Genomic DNA, 21,275 nt, shown 5'->3' with positions numbered 1-21,275 from the left:
CGGGGGCTGCGGGACGGGGCTGGGGGCCGCGCGTGGCGACCCCCCCGGGCCTCCCCCTCGGCGGGGCCAGGCCGGGACCCGCTCTGCGGCCCCCCCCCCCGCGCTCCCCATCCCTCGGGGGCGCGCCTCGGGGGCGCGCACGGAGCGAAGTGTGGGGGGGGGGGGAACCGGAGGAGCGTGGAGGGGGGGGGGGGGGGGGGGCGTTAAAGGAGGGGGGGGGGTCCCGGCCCCTGCGGGCGGGGGGCGAGCGGCGGCCCCGCATCAATCACCGGCCGGGCCCCGCCCCCAAGGGGGCTGATTGACGCGGCGGCGGCCAATGGGGTGGGCGCATGCCCCGCGCTCAGCCAATGGGGGCGGGGGAGGGCGGAAGGTCCCCACTTCAAGGCTGGTTGAGCGGCGCAGGTAGGTGCGGGGCGAGGCGGTGCGGGGCGGGGGGGGGGGGCCGGGATGCGGGACCCCCCCACACCCCCCTCAGGGGGTCGGGCTCCTGTGAGGGGGGGGCTCCCGGCCTCGCCCCCCCTCCCCCTGCCCCTTCTCCCCACCGGCCTCCCGCAACTTGGCTGCGGGGAGCGGGCCGGGCCGCGGCGGGGCGGGGGGGGCGCGGTACCGGGGGGGGAGCTGAGCCCCTCGGGGGGGCTCCGTGCGAGGCGGGGACCCCCCCTCAGGAACCTCCCCCCCCCTCCCCAGCCCATCCCGGGCCTCCATTTTAGCCCCGGCGCATCCCGGGCCCGGGGTGGGGGGGGGGGGGGTGGAAGGAGGTGGGGGGGGGCGGGGATCCTGGGGTGCCCCCCCCCCGGTTTCACGGTTTTGGGGGGGGGGGGTGGAAGTGGTGCTGGGCCCCCCCCCCACTGTCTCTCACCGCAGCCTCTTCTTCCCGCAGGTCCCGGATCTTTGCCGCCTCCGGAGGAATCAGAAACTTGCGGAGCCGCCGGGGCTGGGGGCGTTTGGGACCCCCCCACCCGCGCTGCTGCTCGCCCCCAGGAATTGGGGATCCCCCCCCGCCAACGCTGCTCAGCGACCCCCTGGAATTTGGGATCCCTCCCTTGAACGCTGCTGGTCACCCCCCGGCCGCAGGTGGTGAGGATGGGGCTCACCGGCATGGCCAGCCAGGTAGGGCCCCCCCCGATCCCACCCGACCGCAGGAATTTCGGTCTCACCGCCTGCAAAGCGACCCGAGCTGGGTGGGCTGCGCTGGGCTTTTAGGTTCCCGTTGGGTTTCTGGTGGTGTGGGGCCAGCCTGGCCCCCCGCAGCGGTTTCCTGGTGAATGCTGAAGTTTAAGATGCGGGGGCAGGACAAAACAGGGCCGTGTTCTGTGTCTGAGGGGTGCTTCCCTCAAAAGTGGTCTGTGCCGCCTGGACCTGTGCCCCCACACGTAGGGAGATGTGCAGCCTCCTCTTGGGAGCCTGTCTGTGTGTCCTGGTACTGCCTGTCTGTGTACACAGCAGCACCAGGGCACCGAGGTGGGACTTGCCTAGAAAAAGGAAAATCTTCTGCTCGTCGTACTATGTGCATCCCTAAAACCCAGGCTCACAGCTGGCAGATCCTCCTTGTTTGCTGCCATAGCCTGGTTTATCAGAGTTCTGTGTGCACCTGTCAGAGCAGTCTAAGGGATTTGGCTTTCTCCTATGAAAACTGAGGGTCTTAACTTGGCTTTTATTTTTTCCATGGACAAGTCTGATCGCCTTTCCGTGCCTCTGCAAAGTGACCGAAGAGCTTCTGGGTCTGGAGCGGAGGGCCGTGAGGACTTGCTGATGCTTGCTTTGAAAAGTCACCTGTTATCTTGCAACTCTTATTACGGGGTAAACACTTAGGTGCAGCAATCGAGTTATGCGGATCTGGGTAAAGCATAAAGTGGAATGCTGAAGGGGAGGACGTTTTCCTCCTCATGTAAGTCTATAAGCCAAAACAGCCTGACTTTAGCCCAGTTACGAAGGGCTGAATTTAGACAAATTCTTTTGGAATGGGAAAACCCAAAATCTTTACTCAGTCCTTTCACGCTAACATTAGACAAATCTGCTCTGCTATCTGATTTCCAGTTGGCTGATGAAACAAGCAGAGGCTCTTATTCTGTGTGTACATAATAACAGCAAATCGTTGTGTGGGCTTTAAAAAGGAAACTAAGGCTCTGATACAAGTTCTGGAGGTTATCGCTCAGTTTCCCAGAAATCGCAGTGCCTACAGCTCCTGCTGGAGCGATGGGAAGCCAGGAAGTGGCTTCTCTGGAAATCAGTCCTCACTTCTGCAGGGGTTCATCGTGTGGCTGTGGGGGCTTTGGTGCCTGCGTGGCCTTGGGATGTTGTCAGCCCGGGGATTTTCGTGTCCCTGTCAGTGGGTGAGGGTCTGCGGCAGCTGGAGGTGGTGCTGATTCATGTAACAAAACATCAGGATCCAAACGTGAGCTCATTACCCTTGCTCCAGCCTGGAAAAGGCGGACGGGGGGCAGCCAAGTGAAATTGAGGAGTCCTTAAGCCACGGTGAGCCCGAGAGGCAGCATCCATCTCGTGCTGGTGGCCGCAAACGCTGCAGGTAGCGCTCGCACCGCGCAGCCTGGACCCGTGCCCGGTGGCCCCGGGGAGAACCTCGGCTCCGGGTGCCGGAGGGGTGCAGGAGGCACCCGCTTCTTCCTGCAGAGCAGCTCGGGAGCGGGCACACAGGAGGATAAGGTTGGATGCTCTCCACAATCTGTGGCAGGAGCCGAGGGGAAGGAGGTGTGCCCGTGGCAGGTCACGTAGGAGCCTGCTGGAGGGCGTCCCGAGGAGGGTGTGCAGCCAGCCGCTGTGTCGGGCTCTCACGTCCGCTCGGCGCTTTTGCTTGGAGGCATTCAGGAGGAGCTAGGTGGACCTTGCTTTATTTTTTTTTTGAGCGCTTGAGTATGTCTTCTGTTCCTGTGCCAATAGCTTTAAACCTTTGGCTACTGAGTATTTGAATCCTTTTGTGTCCTGCGCTCCCGACTTGGGCTCAAACCGTGGCACCTGATATTGCTGTCACAGCCTGCGTTTGTTTTTTTTATAGTCATAAGGAAAGCAGCTCCATTACAGCCCTTAAGTCTCACAAAGCTCTTTACCTGCTGCTCCTCGGAGGGGAGGGAAGGTGTTTTGGAGCAGAGGAGCAGGAGCACCGTGTGTTCTGCCTTCGTGTGGTGGTGGCAGAACTGGGGGACTCGCTGCCTTGGTCTCGCTGCTGTTCCCCTGCAGTTCTGCTGTGCCTGCCTTGCTGTAGGAAGTATCCTGAACAAGGAAAGCGTGTAGGGACTTGACTCTTCCCACCGATAATGCCTGGTGTTTTCCTGCATTGCTGCGGGTTTGGAGGCAGGTGGATTTGGCGGAGACTGAGGAAATTGTGTGAAGCACCAAAACCTAGGGCTTGAAGACTGGAAGACTGTTATCTCCGGAACAGAAGTGCTCAGAGCATAGCTAGGTGAGACTTGAGTATGACCAGAGCAGTAAATAGTCAATAACCAGCATATTTGGTTCTGTTTCAGTCTGGTTAAAGAGCTGCAGCAGGCGTGGGTCAATAGCAAGGTGTGCTTTTCCCTGAGTCTGGCAATCTAAACAGTAATAGAAACAGAAACTGATTCTGCTGGTAAAAAGGCTGGGAAAGGTGATGTGGTGGAGGGGAAGAGGCCGAGAAATACAAATGGAGACTTCAAACTTCCCTGTCCAGCTTCCAGCAGTGTCCGTGGCTAGAGGCTGGCTTGGTTCTCCGATCAGCCGTTGACTCACAGGAGGACGTGTGAGTGCAGGGCTTGGTGCAGGACAAGGTGGTGAAGGCCTTCTGCAAGCCGTAGGTGTGGCTTGTGGATTTCCTCGCCCAGGATCAAGGGAAATACATTGAGACTTTGCAAGTGGAAGGAAGAAGGGCTGAGCTGCACAGCAGGTACAGGTCTGGCCTTCCCCTCAGCCCCAGACTTCTTGCTACGAGTTGCTGGAATTCCTAACCAGACCTCGCTGGTTCTTCTGAGCTTCTACATGAAGCCTCCCGAGTCTTTGCCCATCATCCAGTGGAGCAGAATGTTGCCCCTAGTTATGGGGACACAAATGTGAGTATTGGGATTTGCAATGTGCTGTCCCCACGCTGTTAGCCTTTGTCTCCTGGTTTGATAAGGCATGGGCTTCTCCGTGGGTAGAGCAGGATCGCATTTCCTTGTCCTTTTATTTCCTCCTTTTTCTCTCCCGTGATATAAAGTACGTGTAAACTGAAATGGAAGGGATGCAACTTGTTTGAAGTGTGCCATTGCCTTACTTACAGATAAACAGCGGAATGATATCATGAAATGCCTGGGATTGTGTCCTGCATGCTGCACAAAACATCACGATTCCCATAATGAAGCATCACCTGAACTCCTGCCATCGTTGTGCTTCTTAAATATCTGAGAAATCCGATGAGATCTGAGGGTTGTTCTTGCCCCTTTTGTGCAGTTCCACGTGCGTGTTTTGAATGGATCTAAGCCAACCTGATAATATTGTTGGTAACTTATGGGGACATAAATGATACAGGGTTACAACTAAATGTAGAACTGGCTGCTTTACCCTCTGCAAGCTGATAAAACCTGTCTATCGGACCCCAGCTGGACTGACAAATTCAGGGTGCTGTTCTGTGAGTACTCGGCCTGCTGTTCTGTGGAAGATCCTCCACTGTTTTCCCCAAACTGGTAAAAAATAGAGCTTCCCATGAGGACTTTAAGAAGCGAGGCTTTTCAGTACGTTGGTCTGATGCAACAGTGTGGAGTATTTGAGCAGTTTTTGGCAGGGAGAAACCAACATCCTTGGCAGGGACTCAGAAATACAGTGGCGAAGTTAGTTTGTTACCTTCAGTAAGGAGCCGTACATTCCCAGCCTCTCCTCCTTATGGAAACCATATAAACACATTTTGCAGTTGCAACAGTAATTGATTTAAGATAGTTTCTTACCACATCACTACCACTGAGTGCTCCTCACCTTCACAACAGGTTAAAACAACCCCCTGGCCTGGGTGATGATAGGACTGCGACCTCGAGTCGTGGTGCTTTGCAGAGCAGGCTCTCTGCTGTGGGAACAAACAGCACGCGTTGTCTTCGCAGTGAGGGGTTTCTGCATCAAATGACTCGATCCGGATCACTAATGTGGCTTTCAAACCAGGAATGTCACTTCTGTGGGTCTGCCAGCTTGTTAAGGGAGTACTGTGTGCTTTTCTTGTTCATACCAAGCAAATCGGAATAGCCACTGACCTCTGACGAGGGTGCAGGTCTGTAGCTCGACCTTGGGGTATTTCAGCAGGACAGATACCCCCCGAGCCCCCCCAGCCTCTGCTCCATCTGCACGTGGCTCTCTTCAAGAGCTCTGCTCTCTTTCTGTCCTTTCTGGTGAGCGTTTTCAGAAGAGCCAGCCGGGGAGTGCTGTGTGTCACAGCTGAGTGCCTTTGGTGCCGTGACTGGACACTTTCTCTGATGTTACAGAAGGGTACTGGAAGTGCAGAGATCGCTGCAAAGGTCTCTTGTTGTTGTTGTTGTTGCAGCTCGTCAGGTTTGAAGCTAAATATAGATGGGTCTTGCATCTCCTGAAGCCTCAGTGGCCGCTGATGTCTGAGATCGTTAGATGTTTTAACAAAAAATGGCAAAGTTGCAAACCAGCATGTGCAAAAAATGCAGTTATATCTGGAGCAGTGTCTGTAGGGAGTCGTGTCACCATGTCCCTTGGTGGTCACTGCTTTCCCTGCTGTGATAAGATGCTTCTCAAGCTGATCTGGGGTCTTTGCATGCTCTGAAGTCTCCCTCCATGTGCCCTAGCTTATTTGTTAGTATGTTTTGTTGAATTAATAGTTGTATATGCACACCAAGCTTGTACCTGCCTTAGAAATCTAACAGTCAAAGCAAATCACGAGGATTAATAGGTAAAGGATGTGTGTGTGTGGGGGGAAATAAGGTAGCAATTGGGTACACCGGGTATGGAGCCCTGTGGCTTGTGTGTTTTGTAGGAGAGGAGGGCTTCAAAGAAAGGTTTCCAAGCTGATGCTGTAAAGGCTTTGGGTTCGGCACTGAGAGCACCTCCTGATCGTGTGGGGTGTCAGCAGGAGCAGTGAGCCTGTCTGGGGTACTCGTGGACAGGGCAGTTGGCTCTGCTGGTAGAGCAGGGATGGGGCTGTTGGCCGAGAGCCCTTTGGGGACGTTGCCAGCTGAGCTGTGACTCGAGGTGTGGGCTCGTGCCCGACGGGAGCAGCTGGGTGACAGGGAGGAGGCTGCAGTGCTCTTCTGAATGGGAAGGCTATAAAAAGGTACGTGGCAAAGGCCAGAGTCGTGTTATTTTGGACTGCACAGAAATTTTTGCTTCATCATCTCCTGCTCAGGGTGACTGGTGAAAGCCGTGGGTATGGCTGTGCTGCAAGAGAGCCCAGATCTGCAGCAGCCTGCCAGGCTGGGGTCAGCTTGTGGTTGTTCTTGCCTCAATTAGCAGAATTCGGCAGTGCAGAACGAGTAAAAGATGAAAAACCTCATTGCACAGGCTTCTTAAATTTTAAACTTCCTCTACAACTGATTGCTAAAGCCTTCCTCTCCCTCTTTCCTGGTATATAGATGCATGTGTTGCTACTGGTTTTCTGCTGAACCGAGTTCTAGGTAGGCTTCTAAAAAATAAGAGAGAGTTTTGCTCTTGTAAGGGGCTGGTATCTTGGCTTCCTAAAGAGTTGCCCAAATGTGGTGGGGAGAAACAGGCCAGGAGGAAGCAAGAAGCTGCTGAGTTCACCATGTGGCAGCCTTTCAAAAATAGCACTTCGGGAACCTGTCAGAAGGGAGCTTGTTCTGCGTGCTCTGCTTCTGCACTGCCATGGGGCTGCTGCTAACACACGGTCCCCATGTCCTCCTTGGCACTGTTTCACCATTCACTTAGAGACCAGGTCGAGATCTCTGGAGTAATTTTTCAAGGTTCTGTGTGGAATTGCTGAGATAGGAGAGCTGCTCCGTTAGGACAGGGCCATTGAGGTCAGCCAGGGAGGGAGGACAGCGAGGGACGGAGCACCCACAGGAGCAGGGCGAGTTGTCTGGGCATCAAAACCAGCACTGGGCTGCGCTGTCCTACACTGGACGGTCTTCCTGAGAAACACTGAGACACGTGATAAGCTTTGCGGGTTTGTGTTGGGCAGCAGACAGCATCTGGCTGCATTTCCCCTTGTCTGGTGGTGGATTTGAAGCAAAGAGGGGGCAATAAACTTGTCTGGGTGAGCTGCTGCTTGCAGGTCTGGCTCTGGTCCAGTTGCCCACGCTGGCTGTGGATACAATATTTGCAGGTCTTACCTAATTCTGCAGTCAAAACAGTGTCACTTTGAGGTTTTATTTTATTTTTTTGTTTTAAGATGACTCCTTAGGGTGAGGACACCTCTCTGCTGGTGTACAGCAGCGTGCCCTGCTGTGGCTCGTTCCCTTTGCAGGCAGACGGTGAGGATACAAAGCACCTTTCTGCTGGCATAACTGCAATCCTACTGTAGGGGCAGCATAGCAGGAGCGAGGGGAAGGTCGTGTGTTAGCCTAAACGGCTATGGGATCAAACCCGGAGCGCAGACCCGCCTGGGGGGGGTGGGCAGTGGGCTTGTCCAGCAGCAATATTCAGCTTGGGGGCCCTCAGAGGGTGTCAGATGAGCGAGTTTTCATTAGCTCTGGCTGTGTGGGACGCGGGTTGGCGTCACCCTCGTGCTGTGGCAAAGCTGAAGGTCAAAGAGGCGTGAGGTGTGCGCAGCGCCCGGTCCGGGCTGTTTGGGCACAGCCGGGTGGGTCCCGGCAGCCGGCTGGTCCCGGGGGGACTGGGTGTGCTGGGATGAAGTGGGAGGGGAGGGATCTGTATCGTCATGTGTGGAAAATTTGTTTTGTGCTGGCTGCGGAAAGGGCTCGCCAGGCTTTCTGTCCGTGCTGAGTGTTTGTGGGGTTGGTTGTGGGGTCAGGCCCCGACCCTCGGCATCAGGGGCTGCGGGACCCCCAGTGGGGGCTGTGGGACCCCCTGTGCAGGACGGCCTGGGGAGGCCGGTGTGGCCCCCCATGAGGTGTGGGTTGATGTTTTGGGGTCAGTTGGTGCCCCTCAAGCTTTGGGGACCCTAAGGAGCAGCAGCAGGGGTGGAATTTTTGGAAATAACGCCTGGTGGGTGCATGGGGGCTGGGAGTGCGGTGGGCAGAGAGGGCTGAGGAGCGGTGTTTTGGGTGAAAACGCTTAAAACGCTGAAAGTTCCTGCGGCGGGGCCGGGATGGTTCCTCCCTTCCCCCTCCCCTCCCCTCCTTCCTCCCTTCCCCTCCCCTCCGCACGTGTCGGGCCGTGAGGGGAGGGGGGGGGGGGCACCTCATGCGGACTACATTTCCCATCACCCCCCTCGCCGCCCACATGCCCTGAGCGGGAAGGGCGGAGGGGAGGAGGGAGGGGGGGGGGAGGCAAACAGGCGCGCCACGGCGCATGCGCCCCGCTCCCCGCGGGCGGGGCGGGGCGGGCGCCCCCTAGCGGGCGGCGGCGGGGCGGCGGGCGGACAATAGGCGGCGGGCCCCCCCCCTTCCCCGCCCCCCCCCCCCCCTCCCCCCCCCCGCTTTGCCCCCCCCCATTTTATTTTATTTTTTAATTTTTCCCCCCCCCCTCCCGCACTGCAGCTCCTCGGCACGACGGCGGCGGGAGCTCGGCGGGGCCCCCTGGCTGCGGGCGGCCGGGCGCGGTACGCACGGCGACCGGCGGGGGCGCTGCGGTGCCCCCCCACACACACACACACCCCACCCCCCCCCCCCCTTTTTTTTTTTTTTTTTTTTTTTTCACTCCCCCCCCCCGGCACTTTTTTTTTTTTTTTTTTTTTTTTCCCTCCTCCCTCCCTCCTCCCTCCCTCCCTCCGTGCATTCTCCGGTTGAAGGGAGGGGGAGGGCCGACAAGGAGCCCGGCCGCCATTTTCGCAGCCGCGCCGCCCGCCGCCGCGCTCACCCGGAGCCTTTTTTTGGGGGGGGGCCACGGGGGGGGGGGGGCGGGGGGGGGGCGGCGGCCAAAACCGCGCTGGGAGGAGGGGAAGGGGGGGGGCGGGGAGGAGGAGGAGGAGGAGGGGGGGGGGCAGCACCGCAGCCCCGCTCCGCTCCGCCCCGCCCGCAGCTCCGACCCGGGGCTGGGGGGGGGGCCGTGTGTGCGTGTGTGTGCCCCCCCTCCCTCTTTATATTTTTTCTATTTTTTTCTATTTTTTCTTTTCACCCCCTTTTTTATTTCCTCCTCTTTTTTTTTTTTTTTTTTTTTTTTTGGCCCCCCCCCCCTCCCCGGCTCCGCGCCCACCGAAGGGGGGGAAACGCGGGGGGGGGGGCGGAGGGGGGGGGCAGGGCAGCGGCGCCGGCTGCGGCACCGCCGCCTTCCTCCTCCTCCTCCTCCTCCTCCTCCTCCTCCTCCTCCGGGCCCATTTTGTGCGGGGCCTCCCCCGGCGGACCGCGCTCGCCGCCCGATCACGTGGTAGGTGCCGCTCCGCGCCTCCCCCCCCACCCCCACCCCCCCCCCTCCCGCCAACCCCCCCCCTCCCCTCCCGGTTCTTTCCCCCCCCCCCCCCCCTCCCCTCCCGCCGCCGCCGCTGCCCCTTTGTTAGCGCCGCCGCGCCCCGACGGGCACCGGCGGCCGCCCCCGCCCCAACTTCTCCACCCGGCGGGAGGCGGCCCCCCCCCGGTCCATTTAACCCCCCCCCCCGGTCTATTTAACCCTCCTTTTTCCCGTTTCACCCCCTCCTTTTTCCCGTTTCGCCCCCCCCGTTCTCCGTTTCGCCCCCCTCCCTTTCTATTCCCCCCCCCCCCCCCCCCCCCCCCCCCCCCCCCTCCGTTTTCCCGGTGCCGCCGCTCGGTAAAGTATTACCGGGGGGGCTGCGGTGGTGGCGGGGGAAGCGGGGAAAAGGGGGGGGGCACCGGGAATTTGGGGGGTGGGACGGGAAAACGGGGGGGGTACCGGGGAGGGGGCACCGCGTGGAGCCCCGGGAGCGGGGTGGGGGGGGGGGGGTGGTTGGGGGAAGGGGGGGGTGGGAGCTGTTTTTAGCCCTAGGGGGGGGTTAACGGGGGGCCGAAAGGGGGTGGGGGGGGGGTGGGGGACAAGCGAAGTTTTCAAAGTAAACAGAAAATAAGGTTTTTTAAAAAAAAAAAAAAAATGGGAGAAAAAAATTGCATAACCTCCAGCTTGCAACACGCGGGCACGCTCGCCCCGGCCCCGCGTGGAAAAGGAGCCCGGGGGGGGGGCTCCCAGCGCCGCCGGGGGGGCTCCGGGGCTGTCAGCGGGGCCGGGGCTGTGGCACGGGGCTCCTGCCCCCGCTCCCGGGCTGTACAATAGCGTAATTTTTCATCTGGGTTTGATCTGCTAAGCCATTTTCCTGTATTTACTTTCCGGCTGCTTCTTTCTTTTTTTTTTTATTTTTTTTTCTTTCTCTCTTCTTTTTTTTTTTTTTTTTTTTGCCCTCTCCGGAGCGGCCCCGCCAACCCAAAATGCATTTTTTTTTTTTTTTTTTTTTTTTCTCAAAAAGCAGAGAGCGCGGCTCTCCCGAAAGGCTCTCGGTGAGCGGCCCGGCTGTTTACTTTCATCACGGGATTAGCATCTCCCGGTGCGTGCTCACCGAGAGAAATTCCCCTCCTTTGGACCGGCGCCGAAGGTCTTGGAAAAAGGCAAAATGCGGCGGCCGAAATTCCTGAAAAACGAAGGGTATTTGCTCCAAAAATCAAGGCGACCCGAGCTGCGATCTCCCTGCTAATTAAATTTGTGTACAGGTGGATCCGAGCGCGGGCTCTCCGCCGCCTGTTATGTAAAATGCCCTCGGATGACAAAACTGTAGTTTTCCATAAAAAGCGGTCAGGCTCTGGGAGGAACTGCAGCTTTTTTTTTTTTTTTTTTCCTTTTTTTTTTTTTTGGGTTTGTTGGGGCTGACCGGTGCGTTTTTGCGCCGCTTTGGGCCGTTTCGGTGTTAGCGGTTACATCATGTCATGTGTTGCGTGCGGTGTGATTTGTGCCTCTAAAAATAAGGCGAGGTAAAAGCCGCGCCGCCGAGGGCTCCAGGGGGGTCCCGCTGCCGGGGGGGGGGGGGGGTCCCCGGATCCCTCTGGGGGGGTCCTCCAGGGCGTTAGGAGCTCGGCAGGGCCCGTCCCGAACGTGGGAAGCGCCTTCCCTTTAAACCACATTTGTCCTTTTTATAGCCTTTGTTTTCATGGAGGAACCTCCGCTTCTCTCCCCCTTGCTTCAGCCTCTTCCTCCTCCCCGAACGCTCGCTGGCGCGCGGGTAAGAGCGGGGCGGCGGGCTGGCTTGGAGCCGCGGTCATTTCTTTAATTAAGAAGCCTCGATTAACGAAGAGGGGGGGAGACGGAGAGGGGCTGGAGGAGGTGTGGGGAAAGCCCCGGGCGCGTGGCTCCGGCTGTCCGCTGCCGGCCACCGTCGGGCCGAGCTCGGGGCGGCGTGCTTTTGGCGCGGGAGGGCCGGGTGCCACCGCGCTGCCAGGGTGGCACGGCCCCCAGCCGGGTCCCACGACAGCACCGGGGCCGAGCCGCGGTGCTTCGGCAGCAGTCGTTCCCTCTTCAGGCATGATAAAGCAGCGGATGAGCAGGCAGATGCGGCTGGGTTGATTCCTTGTGTGGTTTTTTGTTTTTGTTGTTTTGGTTTTTTTAATTTTTTTGTACTGCCGAATTCGAGTCTCGTCTGCCCTCGGAGCTCATTCGGTAACCAGAGACGTGGTGAAATTCTGACATCACAAAAGCCAGGGGGGAAAGCTGAGCACTTATTCGACCAAAGTCACTTCCTTTTGCCCTGTTTATAACTGTTTTTTTTTTTTTGTGCGTGTGTGTGTGAGAGCGCAACTGCCATTATCTAATGAACGCTCCGAACAAAGAATGTCTCTGGAGTTTCAGCACTCCACCCTCCTCCTGCTCAGGCAGCGAGCGGTGCGTGTCCTCAGGAGCCTCAAAAGGCTTTTCCAGGCAGGGGAGGACTAAACCTATAGCGGGGCAAAGACACGGCCTGAGGGCAGGGGTAAAGGTTTGGGACGGGGGAGAAAGGACAAGCAGCGTGGTGCCCTCCACCCCGCCCACAAAACTTCATCTATTTTTCCCCTTCCGATGGGAGGGTCTTAATATTTCTCTGGAACTACTTTTTTTTTTTTTTTTTTTTTTTGCGAGTGTCAGTCGGTGATATCCCTGCCTGTCCCGTTTATCAGCAGCCGATTTTGTCTTTCTCGTTCGCTTTTTACTGGGCTGTGCGAGAAACAGGTGGGCCAGCTTAAGCAAAAATGGGAGTTTAATTCAGTGGAAGTGGCTCGGTTGGATCACGTTGTGCTGAGACCCTGTGATATGTGACTTTGCACGTGTGTTCGGAGTGGTTGTAGCTTTGTTACAAGGAGCTGCTTGGTATCGGGACAGCCGGCATGGCAGGTGACAGGAGGAGCACCGTTTCCGCTGCTGCATTTTCTAAATACCACGTCCCAGCTCCAAACTTGCAGGAATACAGTGTCTGTCGGGACTGATGAGCGGAGCCAGCTCCAGAATGCCGCTTGCTTTGAGAATCCTTCCCTGCCCTGTAAGTAGCGGTTCAGCCGCATCTTCAAGGCTGCAGCTTTCTGTAACAAATAGTTGAAGCTGGAAGGAAAAGCTTTCTGTTTCTTCTCACCAGGCACAGGGTTGTCGCAGTCAAATCTGCGAGAGTCCTGGTGCTGTGGGGTTTGGTAAACACAATTCCTTTAAACCCCGTGCGTGTCCTTCCAGCCTGAGTTCAGGCTGCTGCTTTTGGAAGAGGGCTGTGGATAAGTCCTGATCAGGTTTTAAAGAAAGGCAGAAAATAAGGGAAATAAGTTGGTTCCCCCCCCCAGCCCCCATATTTTGAACTCTTGTTAGCAGATGACTGCAGCAAAATGGGATATGCTAATAGGCGTGGAGACTTAATTCCAGGGGACAGAGTTTTGAGAGCACACTGTCTGAATTTAGTGGTGGAGCTGTGCTGTTTATCTAACAGAACAAGGAAAAAGGATAACAATTGCATCTGAAGAGAGGAAATGGGAGTAGCTGTCAGCCTCAACAGGCCACATCTTCATCTGTTACTTAATCTTTGGCTGCAAAGTTTTTTTTTTTAGTGGACAAGTGTTTAAAAAAACTAGCTATTAAAAAAATAATAATTGAGATAATCTGGTGTGATGTGGAGAGCTTTTCTGGATTTTTGGACCTTGGAGATGTTAGCAAAAGATGGACCTTAAAGACTTCTCATTTTCAGCTCTGTCAGACCTCACGATTCTCCTCTCTGAAATCTTCATAACTTCCTGTCGAGGTCTGCAGTGACAGGATACCATGGGAAGGGTTACCAGCGAGTTGCCTTACGCTGAATGAGAAACAGCAAAAAAGTGAGTTCAGGCTGTAGTCGTGGCCCATAAAAAGGAACCTGTGCTGTGTGATCAGGCATTATCTTCCATTCAGTGAGCATCTCTGTTCTGGAGTTCGTGTCGGCTTGGCTTTAGTAGCTGCCATGGCAGTCCTGCTGGATTTGTTCTCTCTGCTGTGAGATCTGAGGAGTAATAAAAGCTGAGATCTGCAGTTAGCTGAGCATACGTATCCGGAGAGCTCTCATGAACTCCATTCAATGTAAGGTATTTAAACCCAGCAGGAGGCTGGCCTGCCAGATTGGGCAGGGATCGAGTGGTTGGGATGCTTAATTCTGCTCCTCTGGCCTGTTGCTTCGTGGTGGAGAGCAGTTAACACGACAGCAGTTAACACAAGGCTTCTAGTGACAGTCCTTGGGCAGCATTTAAAACACCAAGGATCAAGGTGGTACCGTTTACAGGGCAGGGGTTTTGAGTTTTGGTTAAAAAATAAAAAATAAAAAAAATAAAAATCCATGTATGCTTTTGCACAGAGGTGGATATAACAGCACCTACTGAATGGAAATGTGTCTTTAAACTGAAGAGGCAATTCTGTTTTTTGTTTAACTTGCTCTCTGAGTTCTGAGTTCAGGTTTTCATATTTCCTGGGCAACTTGCCCAGATTATGCGAAAGAAAAACAAAATCTCTCTGATACTGGATGAGGGGGGAGACCTGGATTTAATAATTAAAGCTTGTTTTTTGTCTTTGTTAGTACTCTGTCAGACTGCTGCTTTCTGCAAATGTCCCACTATTGTTTTTTAAACCATGCTGCTTTATATTTGGCTGTAGAAAACAACTTTGCTCTGAAGAGTAACCTGAAAGCAAGGGGTATTTTTATCTCCAGACGCTTCGTTTACCCGGTGAAGTCATTCTTGCTTCAAATTATTTGACTTTCCATACTTTTGATTAGGGAGATGACAGTTAATTTGGCTTTGTGGATGTTTTTTTTTTTTTCGTTTTCTGACATTGTATTGATAAGAACTCTTCTACCTTAAATTATGCAAAGCATGGGGAGTTTTATTTATATCTGGTAGGAATTCAGACATAACAGAGAACTGCACTTGAAGAAGGAGACCTCAGGTTGCTGGTTTTGAAGTCGAAGGAAGACCCTGCCACTTCTGTGGACCAGCTTCTATTTTAATCTTGAGGGCTTCTGCTTGGAAACAAAGGCTATAAAATTGGAGCTTAGTAATTCCTTCTTCTTCGCTGTAGAACAGAAGTACAATTCCCTGGGAAGTTAATGTTAAAATAGTTATTTTTTCCTGGTTGACTAGGAGCTGGTCTGTTGCGTTAATATACACAGAAGATACTTAGGGATATATTTTTAAAATCTGCAGTTCTTCAGTATGTTCTTCACCTTTTTCATTCTTTCTGTAAAAAAAGAGGAGAGGAAAAAGGGGCCCGTTTCCCAAATGTAGGTCATTACAGGCGCGCTGGCTGCCAAACTGCATGTGACCACAGGGTTATCGATAACTTCATCGTCCTGTACTTGCCTGTCACGTTTTCTTAAAGCTTTGAGAGTTACTTCTGTGAATCTCTTCCTAAAATTGGTAGACATGTGTCTGACAACCATAAAATGTTGAGGGGTGATACAAGAGGCGTGGAGGGGATCTGCTGTGCGTGTTGTGCAGTATTGTTATTAAACAGTATTTCTGGGCTCAGGGGGTTGGCTTCGTGTCGAGTGCCTGCATTTTACGTTGCTCTGTGGGGTTAGGAGCTCAGGTGCAGCCTTTCGGCCGCAGAATGGGGTATGAGGGGATTTCATCCTCACAAAGTTTCTTCTCAAAGCTGGTTGTGACCCCGCAGGCTGCGGAGCTGCCTGGGCATGGAGGAGGTGAGGGGGGAAGTGGGAGCCGGCCTGGTGCTCGCTTCCCTTGGGGTCTCTTTATCTGCACGGCCTTCGGCTCGGAGGGACCCTCCCTCAGCACCCGGTGTGAGGTGCTGAGCCCCCACGTGTGGGCCCCGCTGCCAGGACGTGGAGCTGGGGGGGCTGGAAGGTGGTCGCGGTGCCAGGTACGAAGAGACTTTGATGCCTGGCCCTTTGTGCACACATTGAGCTCTGTGTGGGTTCCCATAACCTCCTCTGTCCCCATTTCTAACACAAAGAGTAGGAAAAGGGCAAGTCCCGAAGTGGGTTTGGAGGAGATCTGGGGCAGCGAGGGGGCCTCGAAGCCCTCACAGAGCAGCCCCGGCCTGCTTGGGCGCGTGCTGAAAGGGGAGATGGTGATGATCACACGTGGAATTCCCTCCTTGTGAGGGTTCAAATGGCAATTTGGGGAATTCAGACCGATGGGAGGTGGCTGTGAGCGGTGCCAGCGGGTGGCAAGGCCGCCTGTGGGGCTGGAGGTGTGTGTGGGGTGGCCAAGGCCTAGGGGCAGCCAGGTGGCAACGCCCTTGGTGCTTGGAGCCCTCCGCTTCTTGTGAGCCTTCCTGCGAGCACAGGTGCTTGGTTTCTCCCCCCTCCCGAAACTCCCGTCACAACTTCTCAGAGAACAAAAACTCCCCGTGTCCGTTCAGGGCTTATATCATGAGGCGTTGCACAAACCGGTGTGCTTGGAAAGCCAGTTCTCCTTTCAAGGGCCGGCTCTAAAATCAAGTTTCCAAACCTGGCGAAGTCGGCGTGCTGCAGGAAGATCGTTTTCGGAGGCATTGCGACCCGACGGCCGCTGTGGCGGCAGCGTGACCGGCCCCCGTCCTCGTGCTTCTCCTACCCTCCCGTCGTTTCCTCGGCCTTGCTGACGCTTTTCCCTTTGCTCTGATTTTTGGGAGGCGGGTGAGGATTTGAATGCGAGCGCCGTGCACGTGGGGCTGTGGCTGGAGCCACCTGACCGAGTCGGCCCATTGACTCGCCTCCCTCGGTGGCCTGGCTCGTGCTCCTCAGGAAGCTTGGGCGAGCTACGGTTACCCTGTTTTTAACTGCTGTGCTACAGCCTTTCATCTTTCCTCTGTTAATTAACGCTAACTGCTTTGCCAGTGCTCTAGTTTTGAAGTGAAAAATCAAGGATGTGCTTGTGGATTCGGAGCGCTGCTCTCAGGCTGGCTGTGCGTCGCCCTTCCAGAAGAAGCTCCTTTTTGGGGGGTTTTGAAGCAAAATCCAGGCCGAGGCGTGCATGAGGGTGGTGCTGTGGCTGCTGAGGGCAGGTGTGGAGTTTGTGGTGCTCTCCAATGTCCACAACAGGGCTTGGAGCGGGCTTCTCCTGAGGGCCATGAGCCTGCCAGCTCCGGTGCTTGGAGTCGCAGGCCCTTGGTGGAGGAATACCAAAAAATGGGACCTGTGGGCGCTGGCATTGATCTTGGTGGGTGACAGCAGCTCAGGGAGAACTTTGTAGCATGGTTTGAGTCCCAGGGGCAGGCAAGGTTCAGGCTGGTGGGTTGGGTTGTTAGAGTTACTGCCAGGTCGCTCCCAGAGCCGCTCAGAGCTCCTCGGGCTGTGTCCGTGTGTCCCTGACCCCTGCTCCTCGTCCCCTCACTCACCTCCGAGGTGCCTCCTGCCCTCTCCCCCCAGTTTTGGAGGAAGGAGGTAGAGATGCTGTGATGGGGCTGTAATAACGAGCAAAACCCACGAGCAGAGCCAAGGGGGAAGCACGCTCACAGATGTTCGGAGCGCTTCTTCCCAAGGCTGCTCAGAGCAGTAGGGAGCTAAATCAGTGTTAGGGAAACACGTTTTTTAAGGATTTAAATAAAAAGCCATGCACCCAATACTTCTGGAGGTCATCTGTAAGCTACCAGAGCAAAGCCTTACTCTGAAGGGTGTCTTCCCGGGCTTCAGAAGGGTTGAAATGTTGTGCACCCAACTCAGAGTGAAGGCGGGGGGGTTGCTCTGGCTTGGGAGGAGGGTTTTCTCTTTAAAGCGAGTTTGCTAACCTGGAGGAAGAGGCAGCATGAAAGTTTTGCTTCCCTTTTCTTACTTCTCTTAATTTAACTGAAGTTGATGACCTACAAATTTACTCCGAAATCCTTTTCAGCCCTGGTAAACTTCAACGGCTGCAGCGTGGTGCGGACGTGTCCGCAGTGAATCGCTGCCCTCTGCACCAGGCGTGGATTTTTCTGCTCTTTTGCAGTGAGGGCGTTCACAAAGCTGCTCTCATTCCCTTGTGATGTTACGGTGGCAGTCGTGGTGAAGAGCACTGATCCAGAGCCTCCCTTTGCAAGGCAGGCCAGCGTGATCCTGCTGCCTGCTTCAGTCCCTCCTGGTGTTCACGTCTGGTTGGAGGTCTTGGTAGGAGGCTGGAGTGGGGGAAGTCCTTTATTCCGGCACTCTTCCTCCCTCCTCTCCCAAGGGCATCTTAGCTACAAGTGGAAAGTTCCCTGCAGGTTCCTTTTTTTTTTGTTTCTGCCCCGAAGAGTCATCATCATTATTTATGGACCCAAATGATGACTTCAAAACTATTTTCAGTGCGATGTACATTAAATTTTTAGGTGTGCAGCGTACTTTCTTTTCAGTGAGGACAAAGTATAGCTGATTACAAAAGAGGTTAAGTTCTGTCAGCAGGGGACTTCTGAAGTCTGAACTCATCCCTAGTAGCTCTGTGCTCGTTTTTTAACTGGTTCCCCCACGAGTGTCTCCTTTTTCCCTATTGTCTTCCTCTGTGCCACCCTTCTGCGTGCTGGGCAAGCGTGAGCAGGACTGGAGGTGGTGAGTTGTGGACCTGGCGAGAGTATCAGCGATCCATTTGGAAAAGGTTTCATCTCTACTGGTCTTGCTCTGCTTTATTTTTGGGAAGTAGAGCCCCAACCTGCATGGGGGAGAGCTGGGGTTGCTCTCGGGTTGCTCGTGGTCTGACCTGAGCACCCTGCTCGATTCCCAGTTGGAGAAGGAGGTCGAGATGCTCATCTTGCAGTGCTTGAAGGTCCACAAGGAGGAGGGTAGAGCTCTGAGAGCAGACACGAGTGGGAATTAAACCAGAGGTTGCCTTAATTGTTTGGTCTTACACAGGGGAGCAACGTCGGTGCAGCCGAACAAGGCCCAAACCAAAGCTGCCTGCTGAATTTTGCTCGTTCAACATCTTCAAACTTGTCACAGGATAAGCGAGGACTATCTAATGGTGTATTAATTTGGTCATTGGGGTGCGTTAATGAACAGCTACAACAAGCTTATGCAAATTTATGTGAAATTAGAGGATTGGCATTATCAGGCAAGACATCAGGGCGATTCCGTGTTATTAGCTTGACATTGAAACAGCTTGTGAAGGAGCTGCACAACTTCTGCAGCGCAAGGAGGGTAAAGTAACTCGTACTGTTAGCACAGCCTGTCCTGGGGGCTCTGTGAAGGCAGTTGGAACAAAAAAAGGCATTAAAATTGCTGATGCTTAATGGTAAAGGAAGTAGGTAAATTATTAGAAACTTGATGTCTAGGGAAAAAAAAAAAGGTTGCAGTGGATATGAATGAAATGCCTTTGGTTATTTTTCTTGTTTGATCTAGTTGAGTTAAGCCAGCGGCTCACTATTATGGCCAGTGTAGAAGTGCTCCGTCATGGTGCGTGTGAGTTAATCTTTATCCATGTTTTTGAAAGAGAAATGGAAATAGCTAACGCTGGAAATCACCTGGCTTATTCGGAAATGAACTTCTGGGAAAGTAGGCTTCATACACAGCAGGGAACCGGCTTCCTTGAAGTCCAGGGCTTGCTCTCAGGGAAGCGATGGGGTTCCCAGCCCGTGTGGGATTGCGGGGTTTCTTTAGCTACTGGGATTTGGAGCATATGGAGATTTTTTTTTTCCCCTCGGGCCCTGTCTCTGTTGCACGTTCCAGTTCTGCGTTGTCACTTCTTACACCTGAGTTGGCAGTAGAAGTAGTGAAAAGTTTTTTATAGGCACAGCTCAAGGATTTTCAAGAGAAAGTTGGCGAGCCGGTGGCACTGAGCAGTGGGCTGTGGGTACCCAGAGCCAAACCTTTCACAAAGGCCTGGAAGGATGCGGGTGTGCTCGGTGGATGGTCTGAGATGAGGGCAGTCGTTAGAAGCACCAGCTCGGGAAGATCCTCGGGGCCAGCTCGCGTGTTGCTGCTTCTGTCCTAACCCTGCTGGCACCTGGGTGGCTCCGCTCGGCACGGGGTTGGTGGTGGCAGGGGGAGGATGGCGCGCCCGTTGAGTCGGTACCTCTGGTTGCTGTTGTCTTGCTTATGGCATCCGATATAAGTGCAGTGCCTCACTGTCTCCTTCTTCTCTTTTGCAGGCTGTCCTCAGGAGAGGCAGTGGGAGGCAGTGGAGCTGGCCTCGGCACCGGGAGAGGCTGGACTTCCCGTCTCTCTGTGCTGAATGGCTGCGATGGCGCCCGCTCTCACTGACGCAGCAGCTGAAGCTCACCACATCCGATTCAAGCTGGCTCCCCCGTCCTCCACCTTGTCGCCTGGCAGTGCCGAGAGCAACGGCAACGCCAACAACATCCTCCTGGCTGCCAACGGCACCAAAAGGAAAGCCATTGCTCCGGAGGATCCCAGTTTAGATTTCCGAAACAACCCCACGAAGGAAGAGCTGGGCAAGCTGCAGCCGCTAGTGGCCTCTTATCTCTGCTCGGATGTTACATCTGTTCCTTCAAAAGAGCCTCTGAAGCTGCAAGGAGTCTTCAACAAGCAGACAGTCCTTAAATCTCACTCTCTATTATCTCAGTCCTTCTTGAAAACAAGCGATCTGTTGGGGAGGCAACCGGTGTTGGAATTTACTTTGGAGAATCTAAAAACAATGAGTACTAATAGCCAGCCACCTCTCCCGCAAGCGCCTGTGAACGGCTTGGCCAAGAAATTGGCCAAAAGTACCAATTCAGACCATGAAAACTCGAGTGCTCTGAATGGTGGGAAGTGTGCTCCTCCTGCCGCTGCCCTCCAGGGCGTTGACTATAACGCAGGGGGTTCCGAATCAGGGGATTTGAAGACCGGGTTGACCAATTGCACTCTTCCACACCGAAGCCTTGATGCCGAGCACACGACTCCGTTTAGCAATAATAGCACTGCAAACAAATCTTCCCTTAATTCCATGGAGCAGCAGCGGGTGCTCGAGGGTGGCAGTGGGGAGAGCAGGTTGCCCGGTGCTGCTGGCCACTCAGACTTCGGGAGCGGTAAGTCGGAGGAGCAGAAACCTTCTCTGCTGGCCGGTTACCACAGTGCTCTCGACTCCGAGATGAGGACGAGGGCATTGCTGCGACGGCAGGCAGACATCGAGAACCGGGCTCGCAGGCTGCAGAAGCGCTTGCAAGTGGTGCAGGCGAAGCAGGTGGAGAGGCACATCCAGCAGCAGTTGGGTGGCTTCTTGGAGAAAACTCTGAGCAAGCTCCCGACCTTGGACCCCCTCAGGCATCGGAGCCAGTTGATGTTGACCAGAAAGGCAGAAGCAGCTTTGAGGAAAGCTGCGAGCGAGACAGTTACTTCAGAAGGCCTGAGCAGCTTCTTGAAGAGCGACTCGATATCGGAAGAACTGGAGAGATTCACGGCCAGTGGTATGGCCAACTTGAGATCCAGCGAACAAGCGTTTGACTCGGATGTCACTGACAGCAGCTCGGGAGGAGAGTCTGACGTCGAAGAGGAGGAACTGACCAAAGCAGACCCAGAACAACCCCACGTACCGCTGTAAGTAGCAGTCGTGCTTTGCCTTACCGCTGGCAGGGGGGAGAGCAAGGGGAAAGGTGGCAGATGGAGAATCTGGATTTTGTAGGAACACCTTTCTCTTCTAATGGGCTTAGATCAAAGAAATAATTGTTAAAATCAGTGTGGTGTGATCTGTGGCACACTTCTAGCTCAGGCAGCGCATGGTGCGCTAAAGTTAAAATCCTCCATGCGTCCTGCAGCCCTTGGTGTTCCTTCAGAGCAGCAAGTCCTGGAAAGAGGCTGGCTGGAGCAGCTCAGGCATGCTGCAGGTACAAACCTGAAATACTATGAGCAGTTCTCTCTGCTCTCTTGCTTATGTGTTGGCCCTGTCCCCAAAATGAAATATTTGTCTTTTTACAATGGGGACCTT

At 54.8% G+C, this 21,275-nt stretch overlaps 1 protein-coding gene across 5 annotated transcripts in view; it reads left to right on the top strand.

Moving 5' to 3' along the window:
• The first annotated feature begins 1,014 nt into the window (after positions 1–1,014).
• KANSL1 (KAT8 regulatory NSL complex subunit 1) overlaps positions 1,015–21,275 on the top strand; it is a 91,543-nt gene continuing 71,282 nt past the window's right edge. For 3 of the 5 annotated variants that reach the window (XM_032202605.1, XM_032202604.1, XM_032202601.1), the window contains exons 1-2: positions 9,362–9,420; positions 19,501–20,887. In XM_032202605.1, coding sequence (XP_032058496.1) covers positions 19,584–20,887 — 1,304 coding nt within the window. In that variant the 5' untranslated portion in view covers positions 9,362–9,420; positions 19,501–19,583. Of the gene's footprint in view, positions 1,111–9,361; positions 9,421–11,171; positions 11,213–19,500; positions 20,888–21,275 lie in introns of those variants that run through there. The other 2 variants (XM_032202602.1, XM_032202603.1) reach the window with 2 other exon arrangements.

The sequence above is a fragment of the Aythya fuligula genome, chromosome 24 (assembly GCF_009819795.1).
Source record: "Aythya fuligula isolate bAytFul2 chromosome 24, bAytFul2.pri, whole genome shotgun sequence".
NCBI lineage: Eukaryota > Metazoa > Chordata > Aves > Anseriformes > Anatidae > Aythya > Aythya fuligula.
This window is presented reverse-complemented; position numbering and strand designations above follow the sequence as displayed.